The sequence below is a fragment of the Anas acuta genome, chromosome 7 (genome assembly GCF_963932015.1).
Source record: "Anas acuta chromosome 7, bAnaAcu1.1, whole genome shotgun sequence".
Taxonomy (NCBI): domain Eukaryota; kingdom Metazoa; phylum Chordata; class Aves; order Anseriformes; family Anatidae; genus Anas; species Anas acuta.
In genome coordinates this window covers 38,447,170-38,468,985 of record NC_088985.1, presented here as the reverse complement: position 1 = coordinate 38,468,985, position 21,816 = coordinate 38,447,170, and the positions used below count along the sequence as shown (strand labels likewise).

General features: G+C 42.3%; 1 protein-coding gene and 1 long non-coding RNA gene across 5 annotated transcripts in view; both read right to left on the bottom strand.

The window, feature by feature from the left end:
* Nucleotides 1–169: 169 nt before the first annotated feature.
* The window catches only part of ALDH18A1 (aldehyde dehydrogenase 18 family member A1), a 37,130-nt gene continuing 15,483 nt past the window's right edge, over nt 170–21,816 (bottom strand). For 3 of the 4 annotated variants that reach the window (XM_068689364.1, XM_068689363.1, XM_068689366.1), the window contains 13 exons: nt 19,140–19,298; nt 18,275–18,365; nt 15,711–15,835; nt 13,859–14,003; nt 10,708–10,781; nt 10,386–10,485; nt 9,053–9,273; nt 5,825–5,962; nt 5,519–5,714; nt 5,234–5,355; nt 3,111–3,297; nt 1,717–1,812; nt 170–1,083 (listed from right to left, as the gene is read on the bottom strand). In XM_068689364.1, coding sequence (XP_068545465.1) covers nt 902–1,083; nt 1,717–1,812; nt 3,111–3,297; nt 5,234–5,355; nt 5,519–5,714; nt 5,825–5,962; nt 9,053–9,273; nt 10,386–10,485; nt 10,708–10,781; nt 13,859–14,003; nt 15,711–15,835; nt 18,275–18,365; nt 19,140–19,298 — 1,836 coding nt within the window. In that variant the 3' untranslated portion in view covers nt 170–901. The remainder of the gene's footprint in view (nt 1,084–1,716; nt 1,813–3,110; nt 3,298–5,233; nt 5,356–5,518; nt 5,715–5,824; nt 5,963–9,052; nt 9,274–10,385; nt 10,486–10,707; nt 10,782–13,858; nt 14,004–15,710; nt 15,836–18,274; nt 18,366–19,139; nt 19,299–21,816) is intronic. The other variant, XM_068689365.1, reaches the window with a different exon arrangement.
* LOC137859879 (uncharacterized) lies at nt 1,891–2,738 on the bottom strand. The gene is made up of 2 exons (XR_011098622.1): nt 2,299–2,738; nt 1,891–2,216 (listed from the first exon to the last, which is right to left on the bottom strand). It is a non-coding gene; the product is annotated as an uncharacterized lncRNA (long non-coding RNA).

Here is a 21,816-nt window from a genome sequence, read left to right as displayed (position 1 = left end):
CAGGAGAGGATGTCCCTGTGCAGCCTGCACCCATCCCTCTCCCTGCCCTGCCAGCATTTGCAGCGTGGCACCATTCCACTCCTTCCCCACCCACCTTGACACTCCCACGACCCTGACCTATGGAAGGCTGCACTGAGCCCCTGGCTGCAGCATGCACATGTGAGGTCACTTCTTCCAGTATGCAAAAGGAAGCATTTATTCAGGGTTTCTTTTAAACTTCAAAGTAGTGCTGCATCTGGATGACTGGTTTAGAGGGATTACATTTCATATAAAACCCACGAGAAATAAACGTCTGGTAGAAATAGGTAACAAAATTCACGCTGTATACAGTTGTGCTATTTATCTACAGTTGTCAAAAATACAAAGAAATTAGATAAAAAAGGTTACTTGGTCAAAACATTAATGAAATATACGTTCCAAATGCATAGAAATCACAGAGCGGTCAAACAGACAGTAAGTGTCTTAAAGCTTTAGAGTTTTCAAGAGCTGCCATGATCACATGACCAAAGAAAAGCTACCAAGTTTGTTCACCAAGACAGATGTTCAAAGTAAAGACAGGGAGAAAAACTTACACTTTACCACCAGGCATCCTTGCTGGCAGGGAGCAAGGGGAGGAAAAGAATGCAGCAGATGTTTAAACTTCTCCTTATGGTATCTGTACGTTTTGAAGAAACCTCTCTGGCAAAAGCAAGGTCAGTTTGCAGATACTATCTAAGGAAACAGCAGCAGACAGCAACAAATAATGTGTGTCATGGATAGGATCACTTCATATTCATTGTACTGCACAATGACCAAGAACAATGCTCCCGGAGAGGAAAAACAAATCTCTCCCCACAGGGAGCACCCTGAAGCCCGAATGTCTTCAAAAAACATTTTACCCCTGCATTTTCTCACAATGTTCTCAGTTGGTATTTCTCTGAGGGAGAGGTAGGCTCTCATGGAGATACTTCATGCTCCCATGCTCTGAGAAGTCAGAAACAACATGATTGTCCCCTCTCAGTAACCACTTTGTAGTTAAGAGTCCTTCAATTCCCACTGGTCCACGTGCATGGATACGAGAAGTACTAATTCCAACTTCAGCACCTGTAGAAAACACACAAGGTAAAGGTAGTTGATCCTCGGAAGATATTCAACTTTGTAGTATATAGCTCTGCATCTTTATGTAGAAACAGTCATTCAGTGTGACCTCCCTTCCTTCACTCCTCCCCAAGTGTCAGAAGTGATTTTTATCTGTTCTGATTAGAGGAACTTAACGATTATAAATTGCAGTGTTTATACTTCTGTCTGTTACAGCTTCACTTTTAGAGAGAAAAGTGAGCCAGAAAGGTACGCATGTCTTACATATATCAGGCATTTGTTTGAGGGTTCACCCTTTGAACCATAAGAACTAAATTAAATTAGTCAAGATCGCAATCTTACGTCCTCCCCCCCCCCCCCCCCCCCCCTTCTGAAAGAGACCACTGCATGATCTTATAAAACCCTAATTAGAATTTTTTAGCATGCAGAGCACTGCATGGTCAAGCCTGCTACAGAGATTTCTAGTAGTTTCTACCTCAGGAATTAATGTTTCCCCTGTCTTCTGCAATTCCTAGTGCGTGCACCTGTTTACTTAGGTAACAGATACTCGGTTTTGATCCAGTCTTTCCTTCCTCCCACACTGCCAAGTGAGCAAACGGCTTTGTGGTGCTTAGTTGCCTGCACACCACAGGCACTTACCGAGTCCAAATCTATACCCATCAGAGAATCGGGTACTGGCATTCCAGAAAACACAAGCACTGTCCACATGCTGGAGGAAGAACTCCGCTGTTTTCTCTGAAAAAGAAGCAGAGCAGAAAATAGGATACAGTACATACAGCATGATCGTGCAGTCCAACAGGCACAGCCTCATACCCTGAACAGATACAATAGCAGAACTTTTCACCTGCAATGTTATCAGACAGCATTTAACAGCCTGGATTAAAACATGCTCACGCACACCTTCTTCAGAGTACATTTAGCACATAGACACAACTGTAAATATTACAAGGAGCTTGCAAAGACAAGAAGAAAGTTAAAAGATGCCTAATTCTTACTACAGTCTAGACCTCGCAAACAGGGATAGTCTTATGACCGGGGAGAAGTGACAGCAGCCCCAAGCTACAATTTGCAGTCAGACGGTTAAACTACAAGTTCAGCTGTAAGCTGCAAGTCAGTCACCCAGATCAATGGGACGAAGGCTAAAGATGAGCTCTATCTCCAGTACACACCCAATTAAATCGCTGGTGCACCAGGTAGTGGCTTACACTATCAAAAGCAAACTTTTCGGAGCTACTCATTTAAGTTCTGCAGAAGGTGCAGAAATAGATGCCTGCTTGAATCTCACACTGATGAGCCACAAATCAAAATGACCTTACTGTAGCTGACTCTCAGAAGTTTTAGGCTTGTATCGAGAGTCATCCTTCGGCTGGGAGCAGCTCTAGCTACGTTTTGAAGTGGCAGAGCGTTCAAACCTCATGTGGAGGAGTGGAAGAAGCACAGAGCAGCACATAGGAACAGAAGTTCGCAGCATCAAAGGAGCAAGAAACTGGGAACTGAGATACATGTAGCTTTTACATTACAGATGCGGAACGGGGAAATAAAGGACTGGGAGAGATGGGGAAAAACGCTTGTAGTCCTTGTTTGCAAGACTTAAAAGTGACGTGGGAAGACAAAGCGTATATAGTCTGATCTTTCCCACTATCCATATTCCCTCTATAGAAGCTCACCTCTTCTTCCTTCAGAGGCCTAAAGGCATCTCCATGATTCAGGAGACATTTCTGCAAAACTGTCTGATGTGGTAAGTCTGTACAATACAAGAAAACAAAGCAGCCTGCCTGACAAGAGCATGTGTTGACTTGTTGCTGGCCAGTTGCTCAAACACATGCCTTCACCTCATGGAATAAGGGCACACAACATGTTTTCCTTGAATTAAACACAACTATAGATTGATGTAGCTCCTAGGGTTCCGGTTGATTATGCTTACTACAGAACCAAGATAAAAGAAACTACTGCAATGTAAGTAGCTATGCTAATAACAAGATCCCACAGTGAAACCAAAGCAGAAGCTTAAGGAAACAGATTAGGTCACAAACCATTCTCTGTGATGATAACATCCGTGTGAGAACTTCCATACTTGTGGATATGTTCAACAGCCTCTTGTACACTGTCCACAACCTCAATGCAGCACTCCAGATCCCCATATTCAGTGCGGAGAGATTTAACTTCTGAGGGGCTGAATGTCAAGTAAGAGGCAAACTTTGGGCCAGCATGAATCTTCACCTGCAATACCAGAAGTATTTTGTGCTGTAGATTTTACCAATGCATAACAGGTGAAAAGTGCAGCTTGTTGTTCTGGGTATAGCCAGGATGGAGTTAATTTTTTTCATAGTAGTCCTTACACTGCTATATATTGGATTTGCGCCTTAAACGAACCGCTATTTTGGCTGTTGCTAAACAGTGCTCACCCGGTTTCAAGGCTTTCTCTTTTTCCCCCACAGTGAGAAGGTCAAGGGTGTGCTAAAAGTTAGGAGAGGACATAACCACAACTGATTCAAACTGACGAAAGGGATAGTCTGTGCCATATAATGTCATAGTCAACAATAAAAAATGAGGGGAGGGGACTTTCGAGGAAGGTAGACATTGCTCAGGACATTGCTGGACACTGATCTATTCGTGGCAGGTGGTGAGTTACTGTATTTTCATCACTTGTTTTGTTTTTCCCTTTCTTCTTCCTCTTTCATTTGCTAATTAAAATATATTTGTTTCAAACCACAAGCTTTCTTGCTCTTTCTCCTCCCACTTGAGAGCAGAAGGGAAAAGTGAACAAGGCATTGGCTGATGCTTAGCTGCTGGTCTGGGGTTAACCCACATTTGTGAGACTTGCGACAGGAACCGAGGGAATGGCATAGAGCTGTGGCAGGGGAGGGTCAGGCTGGATGTTAGGGAAAGGTTCTGCAGGTTCTGCACCAAGAGGTGGCTGAGCACTGGAACAGGCTCCCAGGACAGTGGTCACGGCACTGAGCCTCCTGGAATTCAAGGAGTGTTTGGGCAACGCTCTCAGATGTATAGTCTGATTTCTGGGTGGTCCTGTGTGGAGGTAGGGGTTGAACTTGGTAATCCTCGTGGGTCCCTTGCAACTCAGGATAATCTATGATACTTCAGACTTGCTGATTAGAATCCCTACCTTTGAAGGCTTTCAGGAAAGATGCCTGTAAGCTGGCATTTTATTCTGCAACTATAAATTTGGTTGATAAACCCTGACATGAATTTACGTGTTTACTGTTCTGAAGTCAGATTAGACAACAGTAACATCAAGTCCTCCCTCCTGTATTAAGGGGCGGGAGCTGTTGGGTGCTTGTGGAAATCCACCAGTCGTCACATAAAATCCATAAATTAACCCTTCACTTCCCCCCCAAAAAACAAACAAACAAACAAAAAAACATATTTCTCTTAGTATGACCTTTTTAACATCACCAAAACATGACCTATTTTACCATGTTTTCCTGCATGAATCACTGCTTGTACACACTATTTGCCAAGTGTAAATGCTATCTGAAAAATACGTGTTTTAAGTGTAAATTAAAGTACTTCACAAATATTTCTCTCCTGATGCATCTCTGCTACAAAACATTACGCATGTCAAAGTGATTATGTAGGATAGTGGCCTTTCACTGTTCCTGTGGAACAGTGGAAGGGGAAAATAATGGGCAGGAAAATGGGTGGGAATAAAGGAAAGTGAGGCAAAACGTTTAAACAATGTGGATGAAGCAGATTTGAGAAGGAGAAATATAAAATGGGAAAAGACTGAGGTAAGAAGGTAAGTTAATAGATTTAATAAGAATGGTCTTTGGGTCTGGGAGGTTGCCAGCCACTAAGTCAGAATTGAGAATAGTAGAGAAAGGGTTGTGGATATGCTCTTCCAAGGCAGAGAATGATTTTTTGCCACATGAAAGGAAGTAGTAGTATCTCAGCAATGGCATGCAGCCACCCCAAAGAAGCTGCTTTCAGATTCTTTCTATGGAAAAGCTTGGGGTTGCATGGAGAAGCCGAGAAAGCTCTCTGAAAGTTCATTTATGTGTACAAAGAGACATGTGGGTAATGTTAAGTGTTACGTTATCGTACAACTACATAGGGCTACGTCAGCAAGACCAAAGGCTCCTAAAATGAAAAAAAAAAGTAAATAAAACAAAAAACAACACAAATATACATGACTAACCTGTTCTACTCTCAACATGTCTATGATCTGATCAAACAACGGGGTTCTCAGCAAGTCTCGATGAATTAAGAGTGTTTCCAGAGCATTACAGGCAGCAGGATATTCACACTTTGAGTCTCTGACTGAGGTTTAAGAGTAAATAATTGGTTACATAACATTTATGACAAAGACTTGAAGAGCATGTGAATTATTATTACGTATGGTTATTATTATAACCATACCACATATTCCAAATGTGAAGTTCAGTTACACTCATGATATCCAAATCACCCTCTCACAGCTTACTTATTCGCGTGACCTTCTCAACGCTGGCATCTGTGTCCACATACACATGACAGATCCCTTCACTGTGTCCCATCACTGGAATTCCCTTAGCAGCTTTCTGGATATTCCTGACTAGCTGGGATGAACCACGTGGAATGATTAGATCTATTAGCTTATCCAAACGGCAGAGATCTTCTACTTCCTCTCTTGTGTTCACCTGCAAAAGTTGTGATACAAACAGTCAATGGCCTGAATTCTCAAGCTCTGCCTGTGCTTTTTATACATGCCACAGCAAAAAAAGTTGTTGATTTAATTCTAGACACTTACTAGTTGCACTGCATCTTTGACTCCATGAATGGAGAGTGCTTCTTGTGTCAGATGGTGAAGGATCTGATTGCTATATGCAGCCTCTTTCCCTCCTTTTAGTAGCAAGCCATTTCCACTAGCTATGGCCAAAGCAGACACCTGTCAGAATGGAATTAAAAAAAAAAAAAAGAAGAACAAAATAAGAGAAAAAGTGATCTGACTCTTCTGTGAGAATAACATCTGCAAAATAGAGTAAGAACAGGATTTTGAATTCTGCTGACTTTCTCAGTATTAATATATAGCACCAAAAAAAATTTTCCAAGTCAGAACATGTAACTCCAGAAATGAAGTATCTCAACATTTCAGGAACAAACTTGAGCTTCAGGGTACTACTGGCAAAGGGAGATTGCAGTGACTACGTCAATGGAAACCCTGAACATAGGCTCTGGCACAAATTCGGTAGCTGTAAAAAACTACTTCAGATGCAAGAACTCTTATCCCCAGTAATTCCAGCCAGAAGTAGCTAATAAGCTCTTCCTATGAAGAACATTTTTGTTGTGCTGTCTAGAACAGTAGCCTTTTATTTTATCGCATCGATTTCACGTTTATAACCGGAAGGTGTCCTTACCCATGGCGGGGGCGAGGTGGGGGGGGAGTAGATGACCTTTAAGTTCCCTTCCAGCCGAAACCATTCTATGATTCTGTGACACCTCCCACTAGACCAGATTGCTCAAAGCCCCATCCAGCCTGGCCTTAAACACTTCCAGGGATGGGGCATCCACAACTTCCCCAGGCAGCCTGTTCCAGTGCCTCACCAGCCTCATAGTAAAGAATTTCTTCCTTTTATCTAATCTTAATCTACCCTTTTTCAGTTTAAAGCCATTACTCCTTGTCCTGTCACTACACTCCCTGACAAAAGTCCCTCCCCAGCTTCCCTAAAGCCCGCTTTAGGTACTAGAGGGCCACTCTAAGGTCTCCTCAGAGCCCTCTCTTCTCTAGGCTAAGCAACCCCAGTTCTCTCAGCCTGTCTTCATAGCAGAGGTGCTCCAGCCCTCATCACCTTAGTGGCCCTCCTCTGGACATGCTCTAACAGATTTATTTCTTATGTTGGAGTCCCCAGAACTGAATGCAGCACTGCAGGTGGGGCCTCACCAGGAGTGGCGTAGAGAGTGAGAATCACCTCCCTGGACCTTCTGGTCATACTTCTTTTGATGTGATATATCAAAATGGATACAGCTGGCTTTCTGGTCTGCAACTGCACATCGGTGGCTCATGGCCATCAACGCTCCCAAGTCCTTCTCTGCAGGGCTGCTCTCAATCCACTCATCAGCCAGCCTGCATTCATTCTTGGGAGTGCCTTGATGAGTGTTGAACCTTGCACTTAGCCTTCTTAAACTTCATGAGGTTCTCACGGGCCAACCTCTTAAGCATGTCAAGGTCAACTCAGACCAACTCCTTTTCCCTACTAGTGTCCTCTGGGTAAAAACAGTCACCATGTTTGATATTCTACCTCATCCTGCTCTCTGCAATTTGAAAAGAATACTGAAAAAATAAGGAATACTTCAGAAAGATACACTAAATGACAATGATCTAGGAACCTTGCCGTACCCAGATACTGTGCGTCTTTAACATATAAAACTAGACATTAAAATGCAATTTGATTGTATCTTGTTAAGAATCTGCCTCTCCAAAGATCAGCATCACAAAGGAAAGCTGCAGACAAGCTTATTTAAATAAAAAAATCCAATCTGTAATGGGTTTTCAAAACAGTTTGTTCCCTTTAAATAATAATAGAGCATGGCTATACTGCAGAACGATCGGATTTCTTGAAAACTATAGGAAGCAGTCTGTGAAATATGATCTCAGAACTTCGTCTTGTAAGTATTAGAGGCAAACATGCTATTTGTATATGCTCATTAGAAGCTAAGCTGTTAGTCTGCAGTTGTTTCACCTTTACTGCAACTCAAGACCAAACTCTGAGCACTGACACAATTCTGTGTATGCTATCTCCAGCTGGCTATCAGGCACACACAACTCCATGGAGAAGTCAAATTTCCTCTGTAATTGCTTACCCAAACCAGTACGAGATGCAATAGTAAACTATGGAGGAAGCAACCTCTCCTCTGCACTCAGAGTCCATCCTACTATCAGCTACAGCATGGGACAGAAACCATATTATTCAGATGCAGAAGTATCAAATATGATCCTCTGAAGTTGCATCGGAGAACTTGAGGAAAAAAAAAAGATAATGAAAAAGGTCAGGGGGTGGGGGTGGGAAGCCAGTAAGAATCAGCCTGACAAAAGGTTTACAAATGAGATAAAGAAGAAGAGGAGAAGGGGAGAGATTGGCTATGCAAGGCAAGAGACCCAGGAGGCAAAGGCTGGAGTCTAGGAAGGCAGACTAGAATTTGACAAGGAAACATACTGGTTTTCTATGAAGAACAGAGCTAGCAGCAAGGAAGTAATAATGGCAGACAAGGGAGACTAGTGCCTTTTCCTTTCACATGAACTTTACCTAGAGCATACTCCCCTTCAGTATGAAACGAGGACCAACACTCACAAATTCATTTATAAAATATGAAGCTGTCCTTTGGCGGTCTCTTTTTAAGTGTCCATACCCATCCCTTGCTCCTCAAACACTTGCTCATATGTTAGAGAAATGCTCAATCAGTCTTGCTAAAAATACTATCAATAAGAGCCTAGATTCATCTCTCCACAAGTGAATAAAAGCTATCATTCTGCCTCAGTGCAAACATGCAGTATCAGTATGGGACAGACCACTCAAAGCCTAGAACTTCTACTTTCTGTGCTCATTTTTTTTAGCATATATTCTTATCAGTTGTAATTTGTTATTAACAATCTTTATTAAACGTTTGATGTTTAATCATAGCCTGCAATTCAGTTGTATTCGGCATGGAAAGGAAAGTGCTCATTGGTAGGAACCTCGTAAGTTGCAAGTTAAGAAGGGAACCTATGTTATAAGACACATGCAGAAACCACACCACCTGAATGTAAGCTAACTCCTTCTCTATGTTGGCTATCAAAAACCAACCCTGAATAACTTTCATCATTGCAGAAGCAAGTCCCAAGAATGTGTCTGTAGAAAAAAAAAATTGGGATGACAACAAAATTCATTTCAGAGGAATACAAGCAAAAGTCTTTTGAGGCAAGACTTCTTGCAGCCTTCCAATAACTCACCAATAGAAATACACTTTTGTTATCACAGATCTCTCTGCCCTCCTCACATACCTGTGGAAGACAGTCAGGACGGGACTCAAAAATCACGAGAAGGACCCCAATAGGCACTGTCACCTGCTCCAACTCTAGATCCTTTGCTATTCGTGTTCTCCGAATTATGCGGCCGACGCTGTCCTGTGAAGATGCTGCAATCTGACGTAGCCCAATAGCCAAGCTGTTCAGCTTTGATGTAGACAGACTTAGACGTTTCAACAAAGGAAGTGCCAATCTTCCTAGAAGAAAGAAAAAGTTGTGCTCAAGATAGATTTATCTGCCTAGTTTCAAGATAAAAGTGACCTAATGGTCAAACTAGGAAAAAATTCATCTGTTTCCCACACCATAGCAAGAAACCTACCTAAGATGAACAATGTAAAGCATTTAGTTTATTAGCTACAATGAAACTGCTCAAATTTGACAATGATTTCACCTACCATCACATATACACCACACATGATATGAATGATTTGCATATGAAGTAACATCCGAAAAGACAAAGTCTGTCCTATTTCTAGTACTGTTACACAGCCATGTACCTGAATTTCTTACAAATTTCTACTCTTACAATATTCCTGGAAGGGAATTAATAGCCTCTTTCTATTTCACAGATAGAAATCCCAAAGAGCAGAGGAACACATAGCATTTCAGATTAGGCAAGAGCTGCCAGAGTTTTCTAGTCTGAACACATTCACGTAGGAAGTTTACTCAGAAATATCCCTCCAGGCAGTCTCATCAGTAAAAAATTGTTGCCATATGTCTTTTACTGAACGTTGCAATTTGTGATGTGCCAGTTCCACACATTTTCTAACCCAAGACCAGCTTCTTGGTGCACCACTCTAACACAAAAGAAAGGATTTATTCTATGCTGCCTGAACTGTACTTTCCTCAGTCAGAAGGCAATGTGGTTCTTTCTGGAAAGCATCATTTTTAGGTAACAACCATCCTCACAGGGGCCAAACATTACGTTAACCAGCCCAGAACATTCATGCTATTTCATGCATGACGATAATAGGGAAGATACTTCCTATATTTAATTTCTAAAGTAAGCCTCCTTTGGCAAAAGGAAACACTATTTTTTTTTTTTTACTTTATTTTTTTATAAACAGTGCTGTGGGTTGCTGTTTTCAAAAGGCCTCTCTATCTTCTCTGATAAAGACATCTCATGTAATTATGGAAGCTGCAGCTGTTTACACTGACAAGCTCTCAAAGTCCTGGGTTCACTGTTCATCTGTGACATATCCATAATATCCAATTGCAGGTGACAGAATATTCTAGTTCTGCTCATTTTCTTTGAGGCCCAGATAAGCTCATGACAACAGGAGTACCATGAAAGAACCCGTAGTATTACCTTTATTTTCAGCTTCTTCTAAGTCCTTTTTGTTTGCCAAGAGAATTTCTTCTCTCTGATCAGTTAATAAGTCAGCAAGACGATAAATAATCTCCGCTCTCTGAAAGATAAAAGTTTCTGAATTGCATTCTTATATGAAGTCCATGGTGTTTGACATCTGGTTCACTTTAGCTCATTTCTGACACATTTTCTCACTGTCTTGACTACCTGAATACTTGGAACAAGGTGATTTTTTCCAGGACCCATTTGTGTTATGAATCTGTATTGTAAAACTTGCCACATGTTCACAACCTTAAAGAGTGAGGACATACTGTTCTCTCACCTGCTCAGGCTGCAGAGCTGCCAGGGTCCTGCCACCAGCTCGAGACATTTCACCCTGCTGCTCTACTGTAGGGCCTGCCAAAACAAACAAACACACACAACCACAAGACATGCAGACAAAGGTTACAGCCCATGTGGAAGGAAATGAACGCTAACCTTTCATCTTCCAACCCCTTACTCAAAGCAGGAAAACAGCTATGGTTTTAATAGACATATAAAAGAAATTTACTGTATGCCGGAATAGGAAAATCTGTATCAGATACCAAGATGCTGCCATGGTCCCCTAGCACAGCCCTTTTCGAGGCATCACAGAGATTCAGTAAGATCATTCATGTGATAGGACAAACAAGTATACAGCTTGTATCAAAAAGACTTGACAAGGAGCAAAAGAATACAAGGACGGCTAAATCTTAGGGCGTAGGAGGCTACTGAAAATAGGGAGGCATCCTTTGAAAAAGGATAATTATATAACTACCGAAAAGAGAAAAGATTGCAAAACAATCTTTTGTACATTGTGTACATTGAAGGGCTCCTACAGAAGAAAGGTTTTTTTCTTGGCATGGATATCAAAGAATCTGTCTCAAACTGAAATAATACAGAACAAGTTTTGAAACAGAAACAGAAGCAACAAGTCAAAAGGCTCACGCAGCATTTCACTAAAGAGTTCTCAAGGAGCTCATGGATAAGCTATGTTTTCATTTTTACACTCTATTGAAATTGTCTGTAGATGACTTGATGATTTGAAATGTGATTAATATGCCTGGACTATTTAAGAAGTGTCCTACAGAAACTGCCAGAGCAGGAATTCCCATGTTAAGGAAAATAACAGGAGGTATAGCGGGAAGTGTAAGAAAAGAACTAGCGGACACTTGATTAATAAGACTTAATTAAGGAGTGTTCAAAGAGCTTTTTAAAGCGAGGCCATACTTTATAAAGTAGAGTGTATTTTCTTGTTCTTTGAAAGAAAGTGACACGTGTAAGGAGTTTATTTTACAAAAACTTACCTGAATATTTAAAGTGTGTTTTGGAAGATAGAAGACAAAGAAAGAATGGGAGTAACCACATTCCATGGTAGAGGAAGGGTCGCAGTAAAGTTTCACATTTACTTTTGCTGTTCGCCATATTTGTAACTGTCTGACAAATGGGATTACAAGATGAAAAGCTTTATAACTGATGCAAAATTTATTGCAGTAGGACAAAGTGAAAAGCGTTGATATCACCCTTTTTCCTAGAAAGGAACTTTTCAGAAAAGGAGCTAAGTTTCCTGGTGGACACCAACCTGAACACAAAATAGCAGTGTGCCTTTGCTGCAAAAGCAGCAAAGTACCCTAGGTGGCATTAGGCAAAGTATTGCCAGCAGGTCAAGAAAGATGATCCTCCCCCTCTACTCAGGTGTGAGGCCACACCTGGAGTGCTGGGTCTGGGCCTCCCAGTACAAGAGAGACCTGGACACACTGGAAAGAGTCCAATGGAGGGGCACGAGGATGATAAGGAACTGAAGCACCTTTCCTATGAGGACAGGCTAGGAGAGTTGGTACTGTTTGGCCTGGAGAAGAGAAGGCTTAGAGGGGATCTCACCGATGTCTGTAAATACATGAAGGGCAGGTGGAAAGAAGACAAAGCTAGACTTTTCTAACTGGTATTCAAGGAACAAAAAAGAGGCAACAGACACAGACTGAAACATAGGAGGCTCCCCTCCTGTGGTGTCTTGAACATCAGTAAATACCTTTTCATTGTGAGAGTGCCTGAGCACTAGCATAGGTTGCCCAGGGAGGTTGTGGAGTCACAGTTTTTGTGAGGTTTCAAAAGCTGTGTGGACATGGTCCTGGAAAACCAGCTCTGGGTGGCTCTGCTTGAGCAGGGCTGTTGGACCAAGTGACCTCTGGAGGTCCTTCCAACCTCAACCAGCCTGTGATTCCTTTGCAGCCACTATGCAACAAAATAGCAAGTACAATTCAAAGCAGATAAACATAAAGCAATGCAGAAGCAAAAGGGGAAACCAGGCCTCCATACTGCACATAATCCTATGAAAACATCAATGCTCATCAGCATCGAACAGCAACTTACCTGTTTAAGCTTTTGGAAAAGGCCTAGGAAAGGTAACAAAAACCATCACCAATCTAATCAAAACTCAAAGTTAGCCTTGTTATCTCATAAACTGAAGGTTCATTTGCCTCTTGGATGCTACACAAAATTTTATTTTTGCCCATCTTAAAAAGGTCACAGTAGAATAAAAACAGTTTCAGCCAAGAGAAACAGAGATTGCCAAACTTTTGGAACAGTTTCTGTAGAAAAGGACTAAGAAAAAAAACTTTTTCATGTGAAAAAGAGATGATGAGGGAAAAGACAATGTCTCATATCATAGAAGTTGAACAGAGATCGATCACCCATGTTGTCTTTCCATACAGAAGGCGGGGGCATCAAAAGCTAGCAGGAAGCAAATTTCAACACTCCTCCTGCCCACCAACACACACAAAATAACGGAAGCAGTTCTTCACGTAGTGCTAGCTCCAGAGTTTACACACAATACCTAGTTAAGGCTCGTGACTGCTGTGACCCATAGATGCAAAGTGTTTATATGGGTTCAAAGGATATGGCCAATTTTTACAAGAAATCCATTAAGCATTTTTATACTCCAAGGTATTTGCTTGTCTTAAAGTGCAAGTCACAAGTAGCACTCTATACTCATTCTGTTCTGCTAGTATCACAGATCTTTGGTCTGACTTTCTGCGGCTGTTGTTACATTGTCACAGCAACACAGAGGCAGGAAAACATTCCTACACACTGTAGCAAAAGATTGAGTCATAAAAAGAACTTCTGATAAAAAATAAAACTACACAGTATCTTAGTTCAGCAGTACAGTCTATATGCACACTTTCACCCTGAATTCGTCAATAATAGATGATAACCTCTAAGACTAAAAATAATACAAATTCTACTTAGTACTTTGAATGCAAGTCTGATGCAGCAAGTCATCAGCTGGGAGAAACCCAAGCAGAGGATTCAAGATGTTCTATTCCAACATTAAAAATTAATTTGTCAAGCAGAGCATAGTTTCCCATTTGTTGAATACGCAGGCCTAGCCAAATTTCAACCCTAGACTTTCAAGAAGTCTCTACAGCTACCAATGTACATGTTACTTCTGTACTCACCTGCAGGTTTTACCTCTGAAAAAAAAGTTCCAACTTTCTTCCCTTCCACAATATCTGTGATGACATGACCCGAGATCTTTGGGTGCGTTCCATTTGCAATCACTACAGAGGTGCCTCCTTGGAGGGCCCACAGAGCTGCTTTCACCTACAATGAAGGACAGAGCTAGCTCCCGAAAATGCACCTGTTATTTGAATCCCATTTTCAACAAGAATTTTTGCTCCACTTTGATCACTTATGTTGGAAAAGACCCTTAAGTCCAACCATCAACCTAATGCTACCACTAAATCATATCCCTAAGTGCTATGTCAACATGTCTCTTAAATACTTTTAAGGATGGGGACTCTACCACTTCCCTGGGCAGCATGTTCTAATGTCTAAGCACCCCTTCCACGAAGAAATGCTTCCTGATATCCAACCTAAACCTCCCCGGCACAACTCGAGGCCATTCCCTCACACCCTATCACTTGTCACTTTAGAAAAGAGACCAACACCTTGCTAAAACCTCCTTTCAGTAGCTGTAGAGGTCAGTGTGGCCTCCCCACTGCCTTCTTCTTTCCAGACTTAAATCCCAGTTCCCTTAGCTGTTCCTCATGTCATTTTCTAGTTCCTTCACCAGCTTTGCTGCTCTTCTCCAAGTGTATTCCCAGAAACTCAGTATCTTTATTCTAGTGAGGTGTACTGGGTCTGGCTGGGATGGAGTTAACTTTCCCTGCAGCAGCCCATACAATGCTGTGCCCTGCACTTGTAGCTAGAACAGCTCTGATATCACACTGGTGTCGTGTCTGCTGCTGAGCAATACTGGCAGGACTCCCTCTAACACCTCCCAGAGCTAGCAAGCTGGGGTGGCCAAAAGACAAGGAAGGAACATCACCAGGGCAGCTGACCTAAACCAACCAAAGGGATATTCCATACCATCTGATGTCACACTCAGCAATACAAGGTGGAAAAAAGAAAAAGAGGGGAGGGGAGGGGTGGGCTCTCGTTGTGAAAACATCTGTCCTCCAGAACAACGGCTAAGTGTGTTGAGGCCCTGCTTCAAGGACATGGTCAAGCATCGCTCACTGGGGGGAAGTAGAGAGTAATTTCTTTCCTCTGCACTTCCACACAGCCTTTGCTTGTTGATTTTATTTTTTTCCCCTTTTCCCCTTTCTCTTTTTTTTCCTTTTAGTCAAACTAATTAATTAATAATATTTTTGCCTTTAATTAAATTATCCTTATCTCGACCCGTGAGTTGTTTCTTTCCTTTTCTTCTTCCCCTCCTCTTCTGAGGAGGGGGAGTGAGAGAGTGGTTGTGGTGGAGTTCAGCTGCCTAGCAAGGTAAAACCATCACATGAGGGGCACCAACACCAAGCACAGTACTCAAGGTGTGGTCTCACCACTGCCAAGTACAGACGGACCATCACTTCTGTTGTACTGCTGGCTGTGCTATTTCTGATACAAGCCAGGATGTTACTGGCCATCTTGGACTCCTGGGCATACTGCTAGCTCCTGTTCAACAAGCTGTTGACCAACACAACACCCCCAAGTCCTTTTCTGCCAGGCAACTTTCTGGAACACTGCTTGTGACCAGCTGCCAACTGGATTGAACTCCAGAGACCTTTTGAGCGCAGACATACAACCACCAGTGCTGGTGAATACAGCTGTTCCTCCCTAGGGGTAGGGCTTGGCATTTCCCTCTACTGAACTTCTAAAGGTTCCTGCCTGCCCCTATCTGCAGCCTGTCAAGGTTCCTCTGAATAGCAACACAATTATCTGCTCTATCAGCCACTCCTCTCAATCTTGTATTATCAAGTCCCCTTTCCACATCTCCCTTTTCCTCTCAATAAGAAAATAAGTGTTCTAAATTTCTACCTTGGCTTCCATGCCTCCCATTCCCACCCGGGATTTGGTTCCAAATGTCACAGATTGTTGGTCTCCTGGGTAGAATATGTCAATGAGCTTTGCATCATCAGATCCTGGAGGGCTGTCAAAGAGTCCTGAAATGAATAATAAAAAACTGTTAATGTTACATATCTTCTGTTCCAAAGATCACCAGTGAAAAATAAATAAAGCCTTTGAGGCTAAAAAGCTGTATTCCACTTTACAGGATACAAAACTTCCACTGAACCCTCCTTTTGTGGAACTGAAAGGATGAAACACTAACATGCAGGCTCAAGATGTGTAACTTTGCCAAAATTGTAGCTAGTACGAGGCAACAGAATATCCACATGCCGAATAGTATCAGGTAAGCTGGGAAGTACTGACATTTCAGTGAGGTTAGAGAGAAAACCAGGAAGAGTGTGCAGGTTTTATATGGTTCAGAATCAGGGCTTACACACAAGAGTGCACAATGGAACAAACGATAGTCCTCTTCACCTAAAATCTCAGATGATACTCCTGAATGCTGTGTTGTACACTGATAAACTGGGCAACCTAGAAATACGTATAAAGGCTAACTATTGAGTTCTGCAAAGAAAGGACACAAGACTATAGACACACACATTAATTTTAAATAAATATAGTAATTTTATTTAACTATGCTCTGAGTTGAGTGATACTTCTGTTTACCTAACATGTAAACCCTAAACTCTACCACCAAACTTCCCAGACGTTCTATGCGAACAAACATGTCACAGATTAAAGTGCACAAGTGAAGAGTACCTGAGCTCTTCCTTGATAGCTTGAGAAAGAAAGGACACTTCTTTCCATAAACAAGATACCGCATCAAATGAATAAGCTGTGAGGAAATGGGAGTGGTTTTCTGTTTGTTTGTTTGTTTTTTTAATAAGTTGTTTGGACTATCATTTTTGTTATTTTTTTTCTGAGGCAGTCATTTCAACTAGAATCAACCATGAAATCCAGCTGAAACAGCTGGAAGAAACTGTGGTTATGAAAAGCCAACCTCCTTCCTTCTCAGGGCCTACAATATGGACCAAAGTCCAGAAGCCACTGAAGGAAACATGTCTGGAGATGATAAAAAGACTATACGATTTTTTTGATGTCCTGGTGTGAAACTGTACCTACTACCTTCCTCTTTCTAGAAAAGCACTTTCAACATCAACAGGTTACAGACTTCATGGCAGCACAGCTCACAAGACTAGACCAGTATCAGCCGCATGTCTGGGAGAAAGAAAAGCTAGCAAGCTCCAGGCATCTGGAAAGCAATATCCAGGATATGTAAAGTACCCATAAATCACTGAAAGACAGAATCCACTGCCAGAAGAAGCAAACAAATGTAGAACAGTGCTTGGCTTATATGCAGGGAAAGACTATGTATTTAGAGTCAGGAGTATGAGTCATGACCATATACAATTCTGAGAAGCTAGCAGAAGTACCATAGCATCCACACAGGGCATGCCTTCCAATCCTTTTACCGGCTTTGTTGCCCTCCTCTGTACACTTCCAGGGATCTTAACATTCTTTTTATATTGTAGAGCCCAGAATTGCACACAATATTGAAGGAGAGGCTTCGCCAAATACAGTGGGAGAATCACCTCTTTTGACCAGCTGGCTATGCTGTGTTTAATATATCCCAAAATGCTAGACAGTATCTGTGATTCTGAATCTTTTAGCTATCTTCCCAGGGCCCTGAAATTTATTTTGATTGAACACAGACTTCTTGCTGCAACTTTGTTGGTACCCACATGAAAGAGCAGGAGTAGGTAATAATCTGAAGTTTGAACTAAGCTCGTAAGCTCATTAGCAATGCCCCTGATCCAAGCCCCAGGGAGGTAGAAAAGTTCTCTAAAAAGATGGTCTGGTCTGCAGATGGGAGCCTCTGTTCCCTTCAGAAGGCAGTCACCTATGACTATAACTTGGCACTATTTCTTCACAACACTGGCCTTGATCCTGCACTTGCTACAACGAGCTGGTTGATCTGACCTTGGTGGAACTTGCACAGAAACCCCTTCTTCCATCTTTTCACATCCATTGTCTAACAATACCCAGAGCCTCACACTTGTTTTGTAATGGAAGCTGATTGTGCAAGCAGTGGCTCCCCTTATAGCTCCATGTAGTAACTTGCTTCGACTCCTTGGTGTCCCCCTCTAGCTGCTGCCTTTATCCCGATGTGGATCAGATACTGGACCCACATCAGCAGTGGTTGTTCTAAGTTGGTATGTGTGTTCCAGAGAGGGAGAGCATAGATCCATTGATCTATGACCTTCTTGGGCTCCCAGATGCTTCTCAGTCTCCCTAGCTCCTCCTGAAGCTTGGCCACCAGGCAGAGCAGTTCATGGGGCACACCTCCCTCAGGCATGCTGGCTATTACCCGTCATTTCAGAGAGTAGTCCCAGGCACACCCTACAGCCTAAAAGCTGAGTGGTTGAATGAACTAACTGAAGCTCTGAGTAGTTGCATTAGTCCTACTGAGTGCCAGAGGAACAAAAGCAGAGGACATGTTTTTCTGCTGGGTGATAAAGAAATGTCTCACAAACCTTCTACATCTGAGAGAACAATCAGGAGATCAGTCTTCATTTCAACAGCCAGTCGTGCTGCCAGACTGTCATTATCCTTCACACTAATCACCTGCAATGAATACACACAGGTCAAGAATACTGAATAGTGGGAAGAACTGGGAAATCTGGCTACAACATACAAAAGCAAGCTACCTCAGCACTACCAAATCCTTATGAACTGCTTTGGTTCTACTCACTAAAAACTCTTAGAAGATGATTTTTTCATGAAAGTAAGTAGTCTTTTGGAAAACAGTCAAACAGTATCAAAACAACAGGCAGTCAGAGCAGTACCCACATTCTCCACCTTGGGTGCCCAATTAAAGAACAAGAGGTACTAACTGACCATGCTATAAGCACAGGTGTTCACAGAATCACAGAACTGTAAGGGTTGGAAGGGACCTCAGGAGATCATTGGGTACAACCCCCCTGCCAAAGAGGGTTCCCTAGAGCAGATTGCCCAGAGAGGCGTCCAGACAGGCCTTGAATATCTCCAGAGAAGGAGATTCTGCAACCACCCTGGCCAGCCTGTTCCAGTGCTCTGAAACATGATGATCTGCAGAAGTTCCTTTCAACCTCAAATATTCTGTGAAAACCAAACCAGGCACGCTTGCTTTTGGCAGAACAGATAATATCTGGCCTTCTTCTAACCCACAACAATGTATCATGCTAGAAGCAGACAGACAGGTCAGCAGAGTTTTCTGGTCCCTCTGTCCACATTACTAATTGCGTGTGTTTGTTTCCCTGCTGCAGGCTCCAGAGGTCCCCAATTACAGTGTTAGTAAACTACAAATTAGTGCCATACAATCTACAAGCAGAATCCACCCCCTTGCAATACTTTACCCACATTTACCCCCTGCAGATCACTGTTCGGCTCTGGAGGTGGAACAACAGCATCATTAGTATTAATTATAGGGACAATATTCATTCTTAAAAGTTCATGTAATGTTCCATTTAAGTTCCGACGCTTCTGTTCGTCATGGAAATCCAGGTTGGTGACTAAAATCTAAAAGGAGGAGAAAGACTTAATATATACTTAGCCTATCACTTATCCTGAGAAAAATATAAACATACATAGTAATGTAATGGACCATTCAAGCCCTTTGGATCACCAAGAAACCGTAAGCCACATTTAAAAGATAGAGAATGCAAATGAGAAATATTCTTTCCACAACATTTTCAGATTTGCATGACAACTTCTACTGGAGCCTATAATGGCCTTTTTCAAGCAAACAGATCAGAGGCTTCAGGAATCAGCTTGGAAAAAAATAAAAAAATAAAATTAAAACATAAGCAGAACACAGATGTTGATGATAATCATTAAAAGCCATTTTTAATTTTTACTTTGCCACTGGACGTTTGAGAACTAGGTAAATAATTCCATTATGCAAATGTTACAACATTTGGAATCAACGTGTGCACTGACTTTTTGGTAGAAATGAAATTATCTCTTAAATCAAAGGAATGATAGCTGTCTATAGACTTGACCAAGATTATAATCCAGTGAAGTCTATGGTAATTTTAGCTATACTGTAAACATTTTAGTGGTATCAGTTACACTGTATTATGGGGAGGAATTCCTGCAAGTGAGACTTTATACTAGGCTCTTAAATTCATTAAGTATCTAAACAAATAGGGCCTTACAGTTGATGTGATGCTGTGTTCTCAGTGTATTTAAGGTAAGTAAAGACTACCGAGAAAGAACAGAATAATTCAGTTTGAAGGGACCTTCAGAGATCATCGAGTCCAACTGATCATCAAGTTCACCAGTTCTCACCATTTCAGGGCTACACAAAAGCTAAAGCATCTTATTAAGGGCATTGACAGGCATGGGACATCAACCACTTTGCCAGGCACCCTGTTTCAGTGATTGACCACCCTCATGGTAAAGACATTTTTCCAGTTTGAACCTCCCCATCACAGCTTTCTGCCATTCCAAAACTATGGAGTGCTTCCCGACTTCCTGTATCATTCCAGTAAAGACTGTAGCATATAAAACACGGAGAAAAAAGCAAACCACAGAATATCCTGAGCTGGAAGGGACCCACGAGTATCATTGAATCCAACTCCTATGACAATCCAACGACAGCTCCTCCTAACTTAATGCCATCTGCAAACTTACTAAATATGCGTTTGAGTCCTGCATCCAGATAATTAAAAAAAAAGGGAGAACTGGCCCTGAAATGGAGCTCTGTGGAACCCCACTACTGACTGGTCATCAGCCTGATGTAGCCCAATTTACTGTAATCCTTTGAGCCCAAACTGTCAGCCAATTGCTCACCCACTGTATTTATCTAGCTGTATGCTGGACATTTTGTCCAGAAGGATACTATAAGAAACAGTATCATAAGCTCTGCTGAAATCCAGAACTGGCCCTTGGTCAGCTAGGCGAGTAACCTTGTCATAAAAGAAAATTATTGTCTGACACATCTGGTGGCTTTCTATGATGTGGTTACAGCGTTGTTGGATAGGGGAAGAGCAAATGATATCCTTTACTTGGACTTGTGCAAAGCATTTGGCATTTGACACTGTTCCCCATGACATCCGTGACTCTGAATTGGAAAACACGTTTATTTGACGGATGGACCACTTGGTGGGTAAGGAATTGGCTGGATGGTCACACTCAAAGAGTTGCAGTCAACAGCCCAATGTCCAGATGGAAATCGGTAATGCCTGGTGTTCCTCAGGGTCAGTGCTGGGACTGGCACTGTTTAATGTCTTTGTGACACAGACAGTGGGATTGAGTGCACCCTCAGCAAATTTGCTGATGACACCAAGCTGTGTGGTACAGTTGACACACTGAAGGGAAAGGATGCCATCCAGAGGGACCTTGACAGGCTTGAGAGGTGGGCCTGTGCAAACCTCATGAGGTTCAACACGGCCAAGTGCAAGGTTTTGCATCCGGACTGGGGCAATCCCAAGCACAAATACAGGCCGGGCAGAGAATGGAATGAAAACAGCCATGAGGAGAAGTGCTTTGGGGTGATTGTTGACAAGAAGCTCAACATGAGCCAGCAATGTGCACTTACAGCCCAGAAAGCCAAGCATATCCTGGGCTGCATCAAAAGAAGTGTGGCCAGCAGGTGAAAGCAGGTGATTCTTCCCCTCTGCTCTGCTCTTGTGAGACTTCACCTAGAGTATTGTGTTGAGCTCTGGGGACCCCAGCACAAGAAGGACATGGACCTATCAGGGCAAGTCCAGAGGAGGGCCACAAGGTTGATCAAGAAGGAGCTGGAGCACCTCTCCTATGAAGGCTGGCTGAAGGAGTTGGGGTTGTTCAGCCAGGAGAAGAGAAGGCTCCAGGAAGACTTTACAGACTGCTACTTAAAGGGTGCTACAGGAAAGCTGGGAAGGGACTCTTGTCAGGGAGTGTAGTGATAGCACAAGGGGTACGGCTTTAAACTAAAAGAGTGTAGATTTAGATAAAAGGAAGAAGTTCTTTGTTATGAGGGTGGTGAGGCACCAGCACAGGCTGCCAAGAGAGGCTGTGGATGCCCCATCCCTGGAAGTGTTTAAGGCCAGGT